The sequence below is a fragment of the Corvus cornix genome, chromosome 2 (assembly GCF_000738735.6).
Source record: "Corvus cornix cornix isolate S_Up_H32 chromosome 2, ASM73873v5, whole genome shotgun sequence".
NCBI lineage: Eukaryota > Metazoa > Chordata > Aves > Passeriformes > Corvidae > Corvus > Corvus cornix.
Window position 1 is genome coordinate 41,874,691 of NC_046333.1, and position 19,749 is coordinate 41,894,439.

Genomic DNA, 19,749 nt, shown 5'->3' on the forward strand with positions numbered 1-19,749 from the left:
TGAGTTTCAGTTCATCATTGGAGATGAAGTTAAAGATTCCTATTTCCATTTTGTTCAAAGAAGATTCAGAAATCTCTACAGCTTTTTACTAAAGAAATTAGTTTTCGAAAAGTAATTTTTTCGGGACTAGGGAAGACATGCTACCTTTTCCTTAGCCCTGTCATAACAAAAGGAAGAACAACATAAAAACAAGAAAGAACAAATTAATAAGTATAAATTTGTTAATTAATTTTGTGAATAGATACGGTGAGATTTGCCTGCTCCAAAAACTTTGGCGTCTCAGCATTAAATTTCAGTACCATTTGGAAATTTCACTCTTTAAGTAATCTCTGCCCAAACAAATGTCTTAGGTTTTAAAATCAGACAGGGCTTTTATATCTGTCCAGTTTAATCTTTTTTTACATTATGCACCTTATGATTTCATATAGGTGTTCCAGTTTTGAACCTGCTAACCTGAGCTTGACTAGAGGAGATGAGAAACATTAAAGCCAGTGTAGAAATATAGAACATTTCTAAGACATTTGTCTTGTAACACTTCAAAATCTAAAATGTCCTGTTGATTTCAGAAGGACTGTTCTTATCCAGTAAAGTTCGTAGGATTGCAGCCAGTTTCTTTTAGCTTCAATAAGTATTTGGTTTTGGTCAATGGGAAAAAAACCAGTTTTTCAGATTTCAGTGTAATATCAGATAAGTAGAAAGGTTTGTAGGAAGGAGACAAAACATAACTGCAGTGTGAACAGTAAGTGGTGTCAGAATACTGCATTAAGTTTTGTGTGTTATTTGGTATCCCTAACCATGGCTTCCTACATAGAACCTAACAGCTAAGGAGTAAAAGATGTTGACTGGTCAGCTTTGGAAGGTATCATTGCCATTTCTGTATTGATGATAGTACAACAACCTACATGTCTCATTAAGTAAACCCCATTTTTCGGCCTTCACTACTTTTGGAGCATCTTGATCTATCCACATATTATGTATTACTTTAAGAACCAACGTATTAATCGATTTAATGACTAACTTGCCTCACAAGCAGGTCTGTATGCTCTAGGTATGTGTTAAGGCAGTGATTCAAAGTACTGAGGCTCTGACCCTGTGATAGGTGGTAGAAGTGTGCTGGTGAACTTGAAGGTATACACAGTATCTTGTGGACTTCACTGGGGCCCTGAATGTGTTCACAGAATCACCCAAGAGGGATTGAAAGCAAAGAAAAGAAACAAAAATATGTAAAGGAATAAATATAACTGTATTGTAGAGTGACCAATCTTCAAGTTCCTAGGCCTTATAAACCTTTGTTCCCTCTGGATATTTGGATTGTTTTTCTCAAAATATTTTCTCCCTGGCTAATTGTTTAGATAAAACTAGTTTTTAATGCAAATTTACTTCCATGGTATGGCACTAGTTTTTGTTGCCACTTAGATATTTATGTTGTATTTATATTGATTCATTACATAAACCAATTTACTTTTGTTCCTAGTAAGTAACAGCATTTATTCATTTTATTTCTTTTACCTCTCTTTCATTTAAGGTGTATTCCTGCCTACAGAGAGAAGTCCTGTGGATACACCTATGTGGGACTTTTTAAGCAAATTACTGGCATAGGACTCTTTTAGACATACAAAGTATGTCTAAATAAGCGAACAACTAGTGAGCTGAGAGTTCTTTTATTCCAAGGAAACACATAGCCTCTCTTTGGTGGTTTCTGCACATGTAAGGCTTGGGTTGCTTTTGATATATGAAGAGAATGAAAGAATCTATAAATTCTTCCATCCTTAAATTATCAGTCTTTGTGCATCTGTGCAAACTTTTCACAGTGGAAAAGTTCACATAATATTTTACATATATTTACAGCCTTCTATAAGAAGGCTGGAGATTTAAACTGGGAAGCACCTAACTACAGTCAAGCTCACAAAAAATAGAGCTGTAATCAGGAAATTTGAGCATTTATGTTTCTTATTGTGGGTTTTGAATTTCTGCTTATGGGTAGGAGCTGATTTAAAGGACACTGGAAATGTTTACATTAAAATAATTATTGAAATATAATTTGAAAATCCAAAATGAAAAATCTGTGTAACTGTGTATTTGAGTGAAAGAATCAGAAAGTTGAATCAACATTTTTCTGAAGACAAATCTGAAATTTAAAAAGCTTCTAATAATTACAGTATTAAAAACAGTGATTTCAATAAGAGTATTAAGACTGTGTTTGGGAACAGTTGCAGTAACTCTGTGGACTCTCTCTTATGATTTTGTATGTAGAAGTCATATTAACTTGCTTGTAATTTCAAGTATAAAGTTCAAATCATACGGAATTAATAATTAAACATGTACTTTTTAAGCTTTTCCTGTTTTCCATTAAATTTCTTGTAGTATCTTTATGTCTCACCACTACTCTTCCATGATGCTTTGCTTCAGTCAAAAAATATCAGAAATTCAGAATTCAATGAGATTGCTATTGTGAACGTAAACAGACAGAAATAGTTTCCTTGGCAACACAAAACAGGTAAAAACACTCAGACAAGGTACTCTAAACCCACCTACGCAACTTTCTTTAGATACAAGTTCACAAGCTGCATGCAGAGGGAATCAAGTGGGTTTTTCTCAGACAGTGAAAAGTTTCTAAATTAGATGAGTCTCTGGGCAAGTAAGTGTATTTGTAGACCTTTGACTCCAATTAGCTGTTGTGAACCAACTCAGATTCAAACAGGTGCTGGCTCTATATCTACCACTGTCATTCCTTTGATAACACCAGAAAAGACTGAACTTTTCAACACTATGCAGAAAAATGATTTTATTTTAAATTCAACAATATCTGTTGTTTTGAAGTAAACATCATTTGTGTAGAACCTGAATATTGAACTACATTTACAGTATTAACACAATGTATAAAAAATATGTGGGTGTGTCCACTGCTAGTGCAAGGAAGCTGGGGTACATTTCTACAAAATTACAGTATCTTGTATCATTTGTTCAAGTTCTCACTTTGGAATATGTCAATTCCAGATTCAAAACTGGAAACACATATATTATGTTTACTAAGCTGAATTAATGCCTACTTTATTTTATCATATGCATAGCTCATAGCAGTGTGTATCAGTTAGCTTTTTTTGTATTTCATTCTGAGATTAATCTGAGATTAATCACTTGGTTAATCTAAATGAAAAAAATACCAAATGAGTTTAATATTCTCTTGAAACTCTGACTATAATAAGATTTGCCATGGGGAAAATAAATGATGCTGCCAATTAATACAGTAAAGATGAGATTAAATGTTAATTTTATTGATGATACCAGTTTTCAAAAGACCATGTTTCAATCTCCCCATCAAAAGAGCACCCCTCTAAACAACTATATTGCTTTGGAAGACAGTATATATAAAATTACAGATTCTAGAACTTGATAACCTTGTCAAAATAAGCTTAAAACTGCTCTGCCTTAACAATAAAAAGGATAAAATAGGTGGTAAAGCAAACAGCCTGTTTCTTGAATTTCAACATGTAACAAAATTTTTTTGTGCTGCATGAAGTACTGGTGTCCTTAGAAGAAAAATGCCAGGTATGGGAAGTGATTGATTGCTTGAGTTATCTTCCCTTCACTACATATATTTTGACACAGTATATGTCACCTCAGAATGTAGCGTTATATCTAGGCATTTTTCGTATCTTGCCTAAATCATTTCAGGTAATGTCACACTCAGTGGCAGTTTACAGTACAAGCAGATGCATGGTCATAAAAATATGGTCTTGTGGAACAAGTGATGTTAAGTACAAAATTTTGGCCTTCTTCATCTGACCAAGATAAAATGAGTTTTGCTTTCCATAATGAAAATATGGTATTCCTTTCCATAAGGAAAATTAAATTGATTCTACTATACAATGGATGATTTTACCATAAGAATGGTGTTGATGCCAATCTCTCACAATGTGATGCAGACTCTTGCCAGGTGCAGTCTCTCACCATTATAGCAATGGCTCTGGAAGAAGCCCAAAACCAGGGAGTGGGATAGAGCAGCTTTATTAATGCAAAGGTGCTAGTGAGCTCAGGAAGCACCCATTCCCTCTGATCAGTGAGTCTCAGAGTACATTCATGGGTATATGGAATAGATGCTTTAGGAAGGAGAAGAGGGGGTAGAAAGGTTTTCTTTCCATAGAAAGATAAATACAAGGGAAATAACATATTGGGACATTTCATTCTGCCATAATAAGGGAGAAATATTTTTGGTTTTTTTCTACAGAAAAGACCTTTTTGGTACTTGACCTGTTATTGTATATTTGGTTCTAGGGAAAGGGGCAAATTGATTAATCATAGTTTAAGGGGCAAACCCCTTCTCTCAGAACATAGCTGAAAGAAGTCATATTACGCATATCCTTGGTGTTTAGTACCACAATTACATCTGAGTGCATAAAGTACTTAGATTATAGAGAGGTGTTGTGATAGACTGCACAAAAAATTTAAGTGACACAACTCAGAAGATAAAGGTAAGCTTAGCAGAAGGTAGAAATAATGATAGGCAATGTTTATCTGCACCATAATTGACTACAGATTGAATTTGTATATATCAGGCAGAAGCTGGGATACTTGTTCAATATGAGACATGTCATCATGTTGACATCATCTTTAAAAATTACTTTACATGTTTTCAATCAATCTCCTATTCTGCAAAGGCTTGCACAGGTAATTTTTTCTTTCTTGTACAGTGTCTGTGAAACTGCTGAAGTCCGTGGAGATTTTCTGTCTTCTAGAAAGGAAGCACAGGACTTTTGTGTAATCCTGAATTTCCCATGTGCACTCACTGGGAAAACAAAATAGAGGGCCTTGTAAGAAAGTATTTTTTAAAATTTAATATAGCCTCAAGTAAAATCTTACCTACTAAATAGAGTAACAACATCTCCATGAAAAAGACTGCACAATCCTCTACACAATTTTTTAGCTGTTTCTCACAGTTAGAGCCCTGCTTTAGCCTGAACCAAGTGTTGGGCATCTCAGGGCTGTTAGACTTTCTCGCTGTAAACTTCTCCAGTTTAATTACTGGAAAAGTTCCATAGAGATCAGCTCTGGTTTTGTAAATAGCACATAACTAGTAAAATACAGATGTCTCAGCTGCATACTGCAACCTTCCCTGGGCAGTGCTGTCATCACTGGCTGGCCAGGCTTTGGAGTCATTAGAAAAAAATGACATGCTTGTTCCAACAATAAAAAGGTCATTTGAATTTTATCACTTTCTTGTGTGCTTAGGACATCAGTAAAATTATTTTTCAAATACTTAATGAAGGCCCAACTATAGGAAAACATTTGTACTCAGAGATTATTATAATGTGTAGCATAGCCATCACACAAGCAATTTCCCTGACTTCATCAAGCACAGAAGCCTTCTTGGCTTATGCAGTTAAGTATTATTGTTTTCCACGTGTGCCCAGCTCACTGACAGTATTAGTTCGAACTGGGAATCTAATTTTTTTTGTTGTTTTAGAGCTTTTTGTTCTGGAGAATCCTGACATCAGTTGCAGATGTATTAGCCAAAATTACTACTATTGTATTGGGAATAATAGCAGAGGTGATGGTAGCATCCAGTAGCTGGTAAAAAAAAAGAGATGGCATGATCTTCTGAAGTCCCAGACAGACAGAAAAGACTTTCCAGCACTCTCAGTCCTTGTTTGGTGCTTTCTTAGGGTGCAGACAAACTGCAGCCTTGCTATTAATCGGCCAGATAAAAGCATGGAGGAGAGCACTGTCCACAATGAACATCTTTCAAAATGCATTGTGAAATGAGAAAGACATAATGCAAGATATTTGAATTTAATTTTGTGAGGAAGAATCAGTGGAACATATTCACTACACCTTTTGCAAAAAGTTTCTTTTATTTGAACTGGCTTTCATTATGAAGGCGTTGCCTAGAGGGAATGATTAAGGCAGGAAAACAATCTCTAAGAAGAAGGGTAATATGATGTGGATCAGGAGGGATATGAAAAAGAAGATGCAGTGCTGCAAAGTTAAAAACTCTCTGAGAATAGGACGAGACCTGGTTTTTGTCTCAGTGCAAAAATTAAGTGCAATGTTTTTGTTGGACCAATGCCTAAAGAACGTAAGTGAGAAGGCAAAGAATCCACTGAAGTACATTAGTGAGGCAGACAAACTTATTTTGAAGACTTCCATGTAGATATGTTGGCTGTAATTGTAAGAGAATACTGTCTGGATTGTTTAAAACATTTCATCTCTCTCAGTGTATTTTACACATTTCAATTTGCTTGGTAATATGATGTCCTGATGGTGATTGTGGTACAATACTGCACTTAAGCAAAGAAAATACAGCTGAGTTTTTACACTACAGCTCTATTTTCTGTTTACATCTGCATATAGAATTTTTATTCTTTTATGGTATGTTTGTGTCTCTGTGGTTAAAACATATATTTAAATATCTAGACAGATTTTATAGACAAATCCTTTTTATATTTGAGCAATTTGTCAAGGTTATAAAATGTATGGATTAGAAAGGTCCCTGATTATTCAACACAGATACGTGGAACCAGAAGAAAATATTAGGAGATGCTTAAATTGGCTTGTACTGATCAAATAGTCAGGAAGTCGTGACAAATAACACTGAAAAGTGATTTGCTAGTAGACATCTTGACACTTCACTGAAGTAGTTCCCACAGACCAAAGTTTGTCTACGTGTCATTTTCAGAATCAGGGCCCTCAGAATTTCTTTAAGGATCCTTGAGTTTTCAACTTAGATACAAAATAGTAATAAATATTATTATAGTCACATGGTATATTTATATAATTATATTAGCTATATTATTTTATTATTAGATTTCATGTTCTTTATATATGACATAACTATATATTATTATAATAAATAATAATAAAATAATTTTTACTTTTACATTGGACATATTTTTTAAGAATGGATATAGTTTCCTAAAGTTCTCTATAACACTGCACCAGCAATATTTGACATACTTCTGATGCTTCATCACTGACTTGGTTACACATTAGCTGACAGTGACTTGTCTTCACAGTGCTAGGGCTAATTCTGTGCATCAAACATGAAAACTATGATGAAGGAAGAAAGTAAGCTCTTTCCTAAAGTATTCTTCTAAAGTATTCTTTTGTAATCATAATAAGAAACTAAATTTAATATTAAAGAGTTTTTAGGATAACTGATTATGAAGTGTTCTGTAGTAGTGGGGATTTTTTTTTCCAGTGAGAGAACATCTGATTTTAGATCAGTTGTTTCTAAAGGAAACTGGCTTCTACCAAAATGACCAATTTAAAAAGTCAGTATCCCTTTATAAAACATGGAAAGGGAAATTCTCCTTTGATTCCTTTTGGCTTCTGTAGATGTATATAAATATGTAGATATATATAAACTAAATGTGTAGATATATATAAGCTCTGCTCATCTCTTAGCACAGCTTCATAAGGTAATAAAAGCATGTATAAAACATTTATATATTACCTGCTTGGGTTTTGCAACTGTTGAACTATGAGATGTTCCAGAAGGAGACCCTTCTTACCTTTCAGTCTCTTCATTCAGTTAAGCATCATGGTTGGCAGCAAAAACTAGGTCTAACTTGTTTCTCACTCTTAATTCAGCATGAAAGTTGGGAATAATTACATTTTATGATCTATCTTGGTTTTGTATTCATTCTACAAGTAAATACTACTTAAGGAACGATTTTTATAGGCTACAAGTAAAAGCCATTTAAGCAGTGAGGATTGTTTTGGTCCTCTTATGGCTGCAAGAAATGATTCAGTGAGGTACCATATTTTATGTTGCTTTGCTGAAAAATATATTTATGGATATTTTTCCATTTCCTACATCTTACTCCTGCAAGAAAAGATAATGACAGACCTCTTTTTTTTTTTTCTTTTTTTTGTCTTTTTAATTAGGGTTCCAGTTCAGTTGTAAAAGTTCAGCATAATCTAATTTGGAGCTGGTTAAATGCTTAGGAGCAATTTGTTTGCTCTCACATAGAACTCCCATTAACATGCCATCTACAGTTATATTGAAACAAGCTCAGATGGCTTCATGTCCCCACAGAGGAAGGAGATTTAAACTTTGAATAAAAAGACTTGAAGGTCTTATTTAAGTAGAGGCTGGGTGAACTGTCAGCACTCTGTGGGAAGTGAGTTATGGACAACTCTGTGTAGCAGCCATCATACCTGTAAATTTGAGCAATGTGTTTCCACTTTAGAGCAATTTCATTCGTATATTTCAGAGCAATGAAAAGGTCACCAATTTCTATATAGGCCCTCATTGTATATTCCTTCAGCATCCAACATACAGCTTGAGATGAGCTTTGTGGAACTATAACTGTGAGAATTTGGAGAGAACTACGGGTGCAGAAGAATTAAACTTGGGGTTCTCTGCCAACAATTCTGTGAAGAAAGTTGAGATGTGTATCAAACTACTATCAGTATTCATAATTCTGTAGTAAGGACCATGTTATGACTATGTTTCGATGTTTGACTAGTGACACTATTAGTTAGGGAAAACAAGTGCAGTCAGAATCTGAAGCTGACTGATGATTAAATTTGACTAGAAACTCTGAAAATAGCTGACATGATAGCAACATGAGGGTGTACAGTATTTTGTCATTTTTAATGCGTCATTGTAACTTAACACTGGTCTTTTGATTTGATTATAATTAACATCCTCTGACTGTTTGTATTTGGCTTACAGTATGTCTCAATGTTATGTGTTGAGAATTGTAAAAGGTGCATGATTGTGCTGTTTCTGTTCAAGTTGTTTCTAATTAAAAACTTCACTGTCCAGTGTTCTTTCAATAAGGGTACCTAATACAATATTTGCATTATTTTAGGTATAGCGAAACTGGCTTTTCAACCTAACTGAATGATGCATCTCAATATACAAGAGCGTATGTGTGGGTATATATCTATGCATATATACACCTACACATATATTGTTAATTGGTTTTAGACAAGGTCTCTCACTTCTTTCCTACTCACCTTACACTTCTCAAATCTCAGGCATCTGGAAGGAATCAAGACTTTTCATGTAAGCTAAAAGTCATAATTCTCAGAAATAATATGCTTCCTTACAGTGATGGTCACTAGAACTCCTCTCCCCCAAAATTCAGCACATCAAATAGCATTAAATAATGGTCTAATGCCAAAGAAATGCCAGATAATGCAGGATTCTTCTACCTGCATGAGCAGCTTAGAGATTGGAATGACTGTGTCTTTTTATCCCTTTTTGATAACTTTAGTTTTGTAGCCACTAAATTCCATATATGTTTTTATTCTTTTGATTTCACAGTAGAAAGCATTTACCTTCCTTTATGTTCTAAGTATTTTCTATTGTTTAATGTTTTCTAAAAAGAAGATATTGACCTTTATGGGTCCTTGAGCTGACCCAGAATTGTTGCTTTTAATTTTTTTCAATTCTCTAGTAGCTAAATTTTGATTACATTTCTAAAGTCTTAACTTCCCTTTCAAGTAATAAAGGAGTTACTTACCATGAAGTTTGAACTTCAAAAGTAAAGATATAAGCAATTTTTCATGTTGTTAACTTATCAACTGAAAGACTATCTTTCTTATAAAACTTTAAATAATTAGGGAAGAAATAAACTCTGAATATTCATCCAAATTCTAGTGGTTTTTGTATAAGGTTTAATCTAATAGTTCAAATACTTTTCTTAAAATATACTTGCACATATAGTAAATGAAAAAATTTGATAATAGCTCTTGAAATAATAAAGTTATTTTCAGTGTAATGCATGAATTTTAATAGCAGCACATATACAAATCTATTTTAGCTTAAAGATATGAAGTAGACAAAATATATTTGGGACTGTGACAGGATTTGTGGGAGCTTTCTCCTTTGAAAGGATGCTCCTGGCTTTGAATTTCAAACACTACCTTTTGTAGCAGGTGGACAAAAGTAATCCTCTTTTTTTTTTTTAATTTTTTTTTTTATTATTTTTAGAAAGCCAGATAATTTCATTTCTGCCTCACATTCAGTTAAGTCTTTAGTGATGGGCTTTGAAGGTGTGTTTTATATTTTGCTTTCTTTTGGTTGGGGTTTAGTTTTGGGCTGGGTATTTTTGATTTGTTTTTTACTTTCAGTCTTTGCTGAGAAGTTGCTGATACCACTATTAGTAGTAAGCTTTGACAGAAATTAGAAGAAAGCTTTGACAAAAATTCTAGTTTGAAATAGAAACTGGAAAAGTACAAAGCTGCTGGGAGGAGAGTACCATCCTCCCTGTTGCCTGAGAATTATTTTTTTTCATGTGAAAGTAACATAAATCTTAATAGAAAAACTCATGGTAGCAAGGTAGACTAAAACAACCTAATTTTGGTCTGAAAGTAATCTACTGTTATACAGTAATATACTGTATTTATTGAATTGCATTGCTCTAGTATTTTTCCATTGTTTTTCAAGCATCATTCTAATTATAGTTTTCTGTTTGGTCACTACTCGGATAATGTAAGTGGTACCCATTATTGAAAGGTAGTCTGTATTTGTACTAATACAGAGAATGCCAGTTTAGAAATGAGCCTGATTGCATGGTTCATTTTGTTCTCCTTTGTAGAGCCAGGCTGCGGCCCACTACAAAGGCACTAAACATGCCAAGAAGCTCAAAGCACTGGAAGCCATGAAAAATAAGCAGAAATCTGTTACTACCAAGGACAGCGCAAAGACTGCCTTCACTTCCATCACTACCAATACCATCAATACCAGCTCTGACAAAACAGGTTAAGCGACAATCTTTGTTGGTTCCGTTTGGTTTGGTTTTGGTTTGGTTCGTAGTTTTATTTTTCTCGTTTAATTCCATGTCTGTTTGGTTATGTGCTTGCCACATTGATTCATGCTCGATCCATCTTTCTGTGTGATATTGCTTTAAGTCCCTTCAGTAGGCTGGTGAGAGTCTGATAGTCATGTAGCCAATTTCTCCTAGTGAAAAGAGGCTTGACATTCTTTTTGCGATGGAATGCAATACTCATTACTTGATTAACATATCAACTGATCTAACATCCTGGTCTGTATGCACTATCTCTCTATCAATAATTATATATGGCACATTTGTTTTAAGCACAGTGTAACAAATTGCACTATTTGTGTCTAGAAGCCTCTTTAAAAGCATTTTCAGTAAAAACCTAATTTTCATAAATTTCAAACATTGCATTATTTTTTTTAAATGGCTATTGCATGGTTTTGAATTGGAAAAGAGCTGTATAACCTCTCTTCCACATAATCAGGTAAGTGCTATTGATGCCAATTATTCTGCTTAAATGAGTCTTCATACTGAAATAATAGCCCTTAAATTGTTGTGTGGGTAAAAGTTACTCCTTTGCAAATAAAATCTATGTATTTGTAAAGTCAACAGGATTTGGTTGAGATTGCATTTTAAATATGCAGCTATTGTTGGAAATTTCAAAGGAAGGTTGTAAGGTACCTGAGAGGTAGTTTGGTGTCTCACAAAGTATGACTGCTCTTGTGCACAAAGGGATACAGTTTCCATATTTAGGCATAACCAGTCCCATTCCCCAAGCAAGGCAAAAATAACCAAAAAAAAAAAAAAGCCAAAGCTGTGAAACATCAGAGACCTACCTACTGATGCTGAAAACTGGTCGTTTGGAACCACTTCTGATCCAGTAAGTTTAGCATTGTAAATAGATGTGCACTAACCAACTATAACATAACAGAAAAGTACCTTGCAGGCATGTGTAGTACTTTGTTGAAGATACATCTTCACTATATTTGTTATAGACAGATACCTCTATGTCCATCTCTCTCTATAAATATGTTTATCTTAGTTATAACTCATTATTATTGACAGGATATTTTTTTATGGAGATTTATAACCTAATTATAATGGGATGACTTTAAGGAATATTTGCTACATTTTTTTTGTCTTTTTTACCACAAAAAAGAAAAAGAAAATATTCTGAGGTTTTTGTGTGATGAAAGAAATTAAGTGTGGGAAAATAGGAACAATGTCAAAAGTTATTTGGGAAAATATGTGTTTCTAAATATACAAATAGCTTTAAAAGTTTCTTATGTTATTATCTGTTGAGATATTTAGAACAGGAAGGAGACTGTTGTGTGAAAAGAGTGATTTATTGTTTACCGAATATGATCTAGTGGTTGAAGACAATAACTGAAGAAAAGAAAGATTTTTTTAAAACTTTAAACTGTATTATTCAAAAGCTTTTATCTTATGCTGTGTAAGTTTGAAGGATTTTCCAATGTGCTTTAAAACCAATCTGAGTTTTTCTATCAAGCTTTGAATTAGATCCCTGAGAAGATATATGAACTGTCCTGTATCCAAGGTCAGTAGTCCAAACCTGTTTTTGTATCAGCATAAGTAAGAAAATATCAGAAATCCAGTTGCACACTTAAGCAATGGCCTGTGCAGGAGTTTCTTCTGCTTTACGCAGTGTCTGTGAACTCCTGGATTAATTTCATAGAATGTGTGTAAACATACGTGTATGTGTATGTGTATGTATACATATATTTATTCTATGTTAGAAATACTGACCTTAATGGGGTTCTAAAAGACACATATTGATGTTAATTGACAAGCAACCAAAAATCTTCCAATTTCCTAAAATATTGAGAGCCATGTTCAACTGCTGCCAAAAGCCCTGTTCAACCAGGGGCATTCAAAGTAAGGCAGGCAGTTCTATCCAGCTGCAGTTATTAGAGGTCAGCATTGATGTGACGGGCAACAGAATAAAATCCTTGGTGTAAATTATCCTTTGTCAAGCATGTATACGTGGTGAGGGAAAAAAATTTTGGGTAGCCAAAAGGATGAAATTTTCTGTCTACTGTGACAAGTCAAAAATGTCATAAATTGGATTTTATTTCCCTTCTAGTTGTTCTTATGTCTTATATTTGCTCGATAAAACTTTTATGGGCAAAATGATTCTGAGTGCCAGAATATACTGCACTGTGTGAGTTTCTACATTTGGAAACTATCACTGTAAAAGTCAAACATCCTGATAGTAATATACAGTTCTTAGGAAACAGTTGTACTAATGAATATAATTCATAAGTTAGTCTTTCATAACTAGAAGAAAGTTACTAAGTCCAGGTACTTGTGATCATTTGGAGCAAAAGATTTTTCTACAGTGTTTTAAAGCTGTCTGCTGAAGATTAATAGTTGATCCCAAATACACTGAGGACAGGGTCATGTATATATCACTTCTTATATATCATCTACAGCAGTGGTTAAATGGTGAATTACACATCAGTCACAGCACATTGGTCAGGACTTCAGATCACAGGTTCTGTGTACCCTTGGCAGCTACAGTAAGCAAAATGTCACAAGGAAATCTGCAGTGCTATGCAATAAGGATTATGAAAAAGATCACATGATATACAAACTGATTCAAGGGCTAAAGCAGCAATTTGTTATGTTGCTTATTCTGGAACTATCTTGTTAGATGTGGTGCCAGCGTGTGTTACTGACACTGTGCAACTCACAATATAAGCTAACTCTTTAAAACCTCTTACACTTGATTTCTGGTGTTTAAATTATGCGTAAAGGAGAAAACAAAAAATATGGGGTTATTTTGCTCGTTCTGTGAAAGTCGTTATTTTTTTTTTCCCTTTAAACAAACTTTTAGGATTATTAGAAGGCTTGAAGGTGAAAAATCTTTGGGGCAATAAAACACCATGAAGAGTTATGTTGGCAGTCATGTAATGGCAATGCCATTCTCAAGATATAAGAACTTTGTTATCATTCTAGTATTTAACACACTTCTTTCATCTGTACTTGCAAATTACTGTATTACATGGGTAGTCAGGAAAGAAGAATAGAAAACACGAGCATTACAAGGAGAAGCCTACTTTATGGCATTATACAAACCAGATTTCAATATTTCTTTATTCTCTGATTCAGATGTGACAATAAAAATGCATATTTTTGCTATATATAAACACACATGCATACGTATTCCCTGATATTAAATTGTTAAACATCTTTGATAGCTTTGAAAATTGTTCCTACTTTCTGAAAAGGTATATTTTCTTCAAAAAGCTGCTTTGCATCTTCAGCTGTAAGGACTGATACTTCAGAGCACTTGTCAAAATATGTTTAGATAGAGTGTATTCCATCATCCTAATTAAAATACCTGTCCAGTAAAGTCATTGCCCTACATTAGGATTTTTGGAAAATAGATTGAATCTCCAATATTATATGATGTCCCTCTAGTTGTTGCATATGTGTATATATTAATCTTGTCCAAAGCTATGTGAAGTTAAGCAGGACACTCCATGACCACATTATCACAAATTAAGTCTTGAAGATTTGGGCTGCTTTTATTTATTTATTTATTCATCAGAGAATTCAGAATGAGTTAGATCATTTGGTATCAATGGAAAAGAAGGAACAGACCTTTCAAAGGGGTAAAAACATGTCATTAGGAGGCGTCACTACGGCAAAGTCTTTAATGTTGCTTTTGACTGTTATACGCTGTGCCTTGAATCCTGTGTACTTAAATGCAGTGAACGGCTCTTAAAAACAGACAAAAATGTGATAAGCAGAAAAAGTGTGGATCTGGACCAAGGCACAGACAAGATCATCTATCACTAGTACAGTCTTAACAGCTGAGAGACCCCTGTGCTGTCAGGGAACAAAGTACTGGTGCCTGTCCTAAAAAGCTTATAGTTTCACATAAGATGAGAGACAACTTAAGGAATAGACACCATAAATGTAACAGGCAGGTGTTTAAAGGATAAAGGTAGCATAAACATGTTCAAGTGATAAAGGCATCACAAGAAAGGAAAACCCTGAGGGATGGATTAGAAGGAAAAGGAAGAGGGTTGGGTTTTTTACAGATACTGAACATGTGTGGGTAACAGCATTGGAGAAAGCATAAGTTCTCTTTATTTTTCCTTCACTGATGCATATGAAAATTCTTCTGTGGAAAAAAGATTTTGTTTCATTACCCCTTTACAATTCTTTTTTTTTCTTTTTGTCTAAGAAGTGGTAGGATATTTCTGGTCAGCAGATGAAACTCACTCCTGAAATAGCAATTTCTGTGCAACTGGGATAATTACAAAATTGAGAGCAGTTGGAGTGGGAGAGAACAGTCATTCAGGCAAGGTCTTGGGCATAAAAGTGAAGGCAGGAGAGAGAAAGCAATCAGAAGTAGTGTGGTAAGTCAGGGTAAACTTTGCAGGGGGAAGAAAGGTAGATGGCATGACATGGAAAAGTTTAGAAAGATAGTTAGGAGTTTGGCAGCCAAAATACCAGAGGATCACAGAATTTTTGAGGTTCTGTGAAGGGACGTCATTATGGATGTCTGAATATTGACAAGGCCGCCCCTACAGGTCAGAGCAGAGTTAGCCTGAGCAGTTTGCTGAGTATCTTTTTCAGTTGAGTTTTAACTATCTTCACAACCTTTTGCTGGGCAACCCATTCTATGGTTTGACCACCCTTAAAGAAAACAAAGAAGTTTTTCTTGTGTTTCAGTGTCCAATGTCCTGTATTTCAGTTCCCGGCTGTTGTGCCTTTTCCTGTCAGTGGGCACCAATGAAAAGTCTCTGTATTTTCTATTCCCTGACCTCATCAGGTATTTATATACACTGCTGGCTTATTTTTCAAATGGTGCCCTCTAGGGTCTTAGGTCCGTCTTCACAAAGCTGCTTTCCAGATGCTTAGCCTCCAGCCCAGACTGATGTGTAGGGTTATGGCTTCCCAGTTGTGGGACTTCTGTGCTTTCCTTTGTTGAACTTCAAGGGACTTCTGTTGTGCAATTTCTCCAGGCAGTCCAGGTGCCTTTGAATGGCAACCCATCCATCTGGTGCATCAGGCCCTCCTCTGAGTTCTTAATCATCAGCAAACTTGCTGAAGGTGCACTCTGCCCCATTGTCTGGGTCATTAATAAAGACTTCAAAAAATATTGGGCAATCTGTGTGGTCACCTGCACAGTAAAAAAGTTCTTCCTCACATTCAGATGAAACTTTTTGTGCATCATGCCCATTGCCTCTTTTCCTACTGCTTGGCATCACCAAGAAGAGCCTGGCTTCATCCTCTTGGCACCCTCCCTTCAGATATTTATAGACATTGATGAGGTCCCCTGTCAGTCATCTCTTCTTGAGGCTGAACAGGCCCAACTCCCTCAGCAGCTCCTCATAAGGGAGATGCTTCAGTCCCTTAAATCGTCTTTGCTGCCCTCCTCTGGACCCTGTCCAGGAGCTCCATGTCTATCTTGTACTGAGAAGTCCAGGAGTGAACACATCACTTCAGATGTGGCTTCACCAGGGCTGAGTAGAGGGGCAGGATCACCACCCTTGCTCTGCTGGTAATGCTTTTCCTAATGCGCCCCAGGAGACCATTGGCCTCCTTGGCCCTAGGACACGCTTCTGGCTCATGGACAGCTTTTTGTCCTCCAGGACCCCCATCTCCATCTTCTCAGTGCTGCTTTTCAGCCTGTGCTGGTTACTCTTCCCCAGATGCAGGACCCTGCACTTGCCTTTGTTGAATTTCAGAATGTTCTTCTCTGCCTGTCTCTCCAACCTGTTGAGGTCCTTCTGAAGGGCTGCACAGCTCTCTGGGGTATCGGCCACATCTATCACCTTTGTATCATCAGTGATGTTGCTGGGGAGGCATCTGCCCCTTCATCCAAGTCATTGACGAGCAAGTTAAACAGTACTGGGCCCAGTATTGAACCTTGGGGAATACCAGTAGTGATAGACCTCAAATCAGACCCCATGCCACTGATAATGACCCTCTGGTTTAGCCCGTTCTCAATCCACACCACTGTCCACTCATCCAGTCCACTCTTCGTGAGTTTGTCTTTGAGTATGTTGTAGAGACAAGTGTTGGAAGCCTTGTTAAAGTCAAGGTAGACAATAACTGCTGCTCTCCCCTCATCCTCCCAGTTAGTTGTTTCACTATAGAAGGCAGTCAGGTTGGTTAAGTATGATTTACCTCCAGTGAATCCATGCTGACTATTCCTGATCAGCTTCTTGTCATCCATGTGGATAGTGATGGCCTCCAGAATGAGGCGCTCCATCACCTTTCCAGGGATCGAGGTGAGGCTGACTAGCTGGTAGTTCCCTGGGTCCTCCTTCTTGCCCTTTTGGAAGACCAGGGTGACATTTGCTTTCTTCCAGCCTTTAGGCACCTCTCCTTTACTCCATGACCTTTCAAAGATTGTGAGCAGCCTAGCTATGGTGTCCACCAGCTCTCTCAGCACTCCTGGATGCATCCTGCCAGGCCCCATGGGCTTGTGGGTATCAAGTTTGTTTGAGCGTTCAAGCCTCCTTGACCAAGGAAAAGTCCTCATTCCAATAGTCCTTTTCCCTGGTCTCCTAGGTCAGAGATTCCTGATTTTGGTTTGTTCATAATGTGAGTGAGCATGTCCTTATTAGACCATTGTGTCTCTTTCAGGTCTCTAGTAAGGAGTCAAGGGACTCTTTGTTATTAATAAGTAGTGCTTTATTTAAGATTCAAAACTTCCGTTCTAAATTGTAGGAAAAAGTTTTCTAACACAGTGCTCAATTGAAAACTTGGTTGTGTGAATATTTATAGATGGACAACATATAATTGACTAGTACTACTATTTATATTAATATATTTCTGCATGTTTGATTACAATATTGCCCTTCTCTATCCAAGACCAGTACTTGCATGTTGTTTCCTCCAATACCATGCATTAGCACACCTTGCTTGTTTTGTTTTATCTCTTAATGTGTTATTAGTTCTGTACACAGATGCATCTGTGCAGTTCCTGTTTCAGCTCCAGAACTTGTAATAGAAAGGAAATCCCATTTTAAAATGAAAACAATTTTCCTAATATCTCTGCTTTCCTTTTATTTTCAATTTCATTTTATCTCCCTTACATTCAGCTGTTTATAATAAAAATACATTTTGGTAATGTCTAGGGTTTCATGTTTATGAGAGTTTCCATATATTAAGAATTACTAGATTATTTCTGGTATTGCTTGGTGTAGCTACCCTATTTTACTATTATATTTATTATTTTTGCTCTTCAAGTTACTTCTTTAATCCTTTGTTCTTAATGCCAAACCACCCAAACTTTTCATTTCTTAATGAAATTTTAAGAAGATATACTTCTGTATTTATGATATTAACACTATTTATTAGCATTTTTATAGGCAGCAGATTTGCTTGTAATCTTTTCTAACTAAAATAAATTCTGTTTCTAACAATAATACTTATGTCAACTGTATTTAAAATTCAAAATAGTATTTAATACTATTCAAAATCTGCTGGTGTATGCAGAATCAATTTACTGTATGATCCCAGTGCGCAATTTGCTGGTACAGCTTAGGCTGTGGATACCCTTGTATATGTAATTATTACATTAAGGATGTTTAATCTAGAAGTACAATTCAGTGCAGTGTGTTTGTTTAAGATGTTTTGTTTCCATATGCTTTATTTTATCATAAAGCATGCTTTTGCTTTGGCAAGTGTTTTCTTCAGATCATTTCAGCATTGCTTAGGGCACAACAGAATTACCAGGCTATCTCTCGGTTCAGGCTTGTGAGATACTGGATGTAAATTGATTTCCTTTGGAAGTCAATGTTTTAGTACACATCAAAATAGAACAATGACCTTGAATTTTGAATTTATAAGGATTTTTATTTCATATTTACTTGTTTAAGATGTACCGCATGGAACATTTGAAAGTTGCAAATGTGAAATGAAAAAAGGAGAAGCAATTGCTTGGTGATTAGCAAAACACAGATGAATTTCAAAGCAAGCTATAGGTCTTCATGGATCCCTTCCCAATTACCCAATTCCCAAAGTTAAACTGCTTCTTTTTAAATTTTATTTGAATGAAAAATCTTTAAAAGAAGTTATAGTCTGAAAGAAATGTTCTTATTTTCCAATTCTCTTGTCATTTACTTGGAAATTAGAAATTACTCTTTCACAGCTATCAGTTCTCTTTATCACATGCCTGGAAAATTCAGCCCAAACCAGCAAAATTTAACCGTGCAATGCCATCTTTCACTTTAAATCATCTGTGCTTTGACTTTTCTGTACTTCAGACAATCTGTAGCTAACTGCAGCACTAAATGTTATCAGCATTCCACAGACTGTTGTACCAATTTTGTATTAGAGCTTGATGGCAATTTGGAAGACAATAGCTTCTCTTTTGATCTCTGTGTAGAACTAGAGTTTTTTTCTTTCTTTCAGAGTGTAGCTAAATGACGATATAAAAATTACAGTAATTTATGTGTGCCTCAATTGATCATGAATGTGAAATAAAATCCTTCGTTGCTTGCATCTACGTATGCTGAGAGCTTCGTCATATGAACACCATGTGTTTTCTGTGGACCCAGCTGCTTTTGATTGTGATTGCCTTGACAGCAATTTTATGCTTGAATAATCCTGCAGTTAGAAACTGCTGTCAGTCACAACATCTGTATCAGCCTATTCAATCCGTATGAAAGTCCGACACTAACAATGGTATTGTTCATAGGTCTGAAAAGCCTTTTCTATTGAAATATTAAATAGAGTCTTTCATTCTGTCTCAGGGAAAAGTCCGCTTGGCTGCCGCATGCCCATCGGAGTAACAACTAGAAATCTTGGGAATAATCTTCTGCTTATTAGGTGTTTGTTTTTAAGTTATTCATCAGTACTGCTCTAAATCAAGCGCTGTAGCACATATCTGATGGATGACACGTTCTTCATGGTGTGTTTTGTTGTTATGTTGGGAAGGGCATTGACACTATCTAGGAGGATGGGTCTGAAGACTCCTCAGTTGTAGCCATTGGGATTTCAAAAAATCATTGCAGTCCTAGAT

General features: G+C 35.6%; 1 protein-coding gene across 5 annotated transcripts in view; it reads left to right on the top strand.

The window, feature by feature from the left end:
* Window positions 1–19,749, top strand: part of ZNF385D (zinc finger protein 385D) — a 422,159-nt gene that overhangs the window by 343,725 nt on the left and 58,685 nt on the right. For all 5 annotated transcript variants that reach the window (XM_010398957.4, XM_010398959.4, XM_039548265.1 and 2 more), the window contains one exon: window positions 10,554–10,716. In XM_010398957.4, the coding sequence (XP_010397259.1) occupies window positions 10,554–10,716 (163 nt within the window). The remainder of the gene's footprint in view (window positions 1–10,553; window positions 10,717–19,749) is intronic.